The sequence below is a fragment of the Ictalurus punctatus genome, chromosome 13, assembly GCF_001660625.3.
Source record: "Ictalurus punctatus breed USDA103 chromosome 13, Coco_2.0, whole genome shotgun sequence".
Classification (NCBI taxonomy): Eukaryota; Metazoa; Chordata; class Actinopteri; order Siluriformes; family Ictaluridae; genus Ictalurus; species Ictalurus punctatus.
This window is the reverse complement of record NC_030428.2, coordinates 25,641,402-25,642,500: the sequence shown is the minus strand read 5'-3', so window position 1 is coordinate 25,642,500 and position 1,099 is coordinate 25,641,402. Positions and strand designations below refer to the sequence as shown.

Sequence of the window (1,099 nt, the reverse complement as noted above, 5' to 3'; positions counted from 1 at the left end):
GAAGTCCCACTTGGGGAACTTTGTGAACTTTTTCTTATAGAGGATGGGAATTGGAGTTATGTTGATCCGATGTTTAAGCTCCGACGTCCTTAAAGTCGCACGATTCACCGACGCTCCTGCCGTTGTTTTTCCAGAAGACAAATTCAGCAACGGTGTCACAGGAGGGGTTATAAGCGCTCCCCAAAATAATTCCGGTTTCCTTGTCGGAAGATGGACTACATAGGAACTTGAACAGTAAAAGGGGTGAAAGAAATGAATCATTATTTGAACGTAACTCTGACATGACAGTATAAGCACAGGTATAACTGTGAGCGATTTCTATTCTAAAGATCAAACATCCAGCTCTTACAGGTAGCATAAATCACAATTTATACAAAAAACAAACAAACGTACCTAGGCATCCTGTTCCAAATGACCACATATATCAGTCCACAGCAAAACAGCAATGCCGCAACGGTGACTATTTGGCTCTGCATAGTTCAGGGTTGCCTTGTCCTAAATGAGGCTTGTTTGAATATAAGGGTGTGTGACACTGAGTGGCTTTATATCTGCCTCCACAGAGGGACAAGTGTGGTGTACACCAATACAAATTTGTAACGTGCACATGTGACGGTACAGTAAGTTATTACAAATGTATTGCTTAAACCTACTCATTAAGAGAGTTAATGACTCTGTAAGACTCATTATATCTCTTAGAGATTTAAACTCTTTAAGAGATTTTACACGTACTAACAGGATTATTGAATGAAATATTATATATTTTCATGAGATTTGTCATACTGCATTTTTACAGACTCAACACTGAACGAAATCATGATTCTGCCATAATAATTAGATTCTGTTAACACAGGGACCTGCAAAGTAGTCTGACATAAACTGAACAGATGAAGAGTCCGCTCCGAAAGTACAGTCTCGGAACACATACCTGAGAGGTGTTTTTTGCTGCCCGGTTGTGCCTTGTTACATTGATTGTTTAAAGAATTAATAGCTCTGAATGAGTACTCGTGGTTTGATCCCTAGGTTTCACCTGTGAAGACCATATTTGTTGTTATGAAGGATAAACCAACATGAAGATCAGAGAGCTGTCTATGGGAGAAAA

At 39.3% G+C, this 1,099-nt stretch overlaps 1 protein-coding gene across 1 annotated transcript in view; it reads right to left on the bottom strand.

Annotated features, from left to right (window-relative positions):
• Positions 1–882, bottom strand: part of LOC108273438 (alpha-N-acetylgalactosaminide alpha-2,6-sialyltransferase 1) — a 5,379-nt gene extending 4,497 nt beyond the window's left edge. Inside the window, exons 1-2 of the mRNA XM_017482647.3 lie at positions 394–882; positions 1–226 (exon numbers count right to left, since the gene is read on the bottom strand). The exon at positions 1–226 is cut by the window's left edge and continues 39 nt beyond it. Coding sequence (XP_017338136.1) covers positions 1–226; positions 394–476 — 309 coding nt within the window. The 5' untranslated portion in view covers positions 477–882. The remainder of the gene's footprint in view (positions 227–393) is intronic.
• Between the last annotated feature and the right edge of the window lie 217 nt (positions 883–1,099).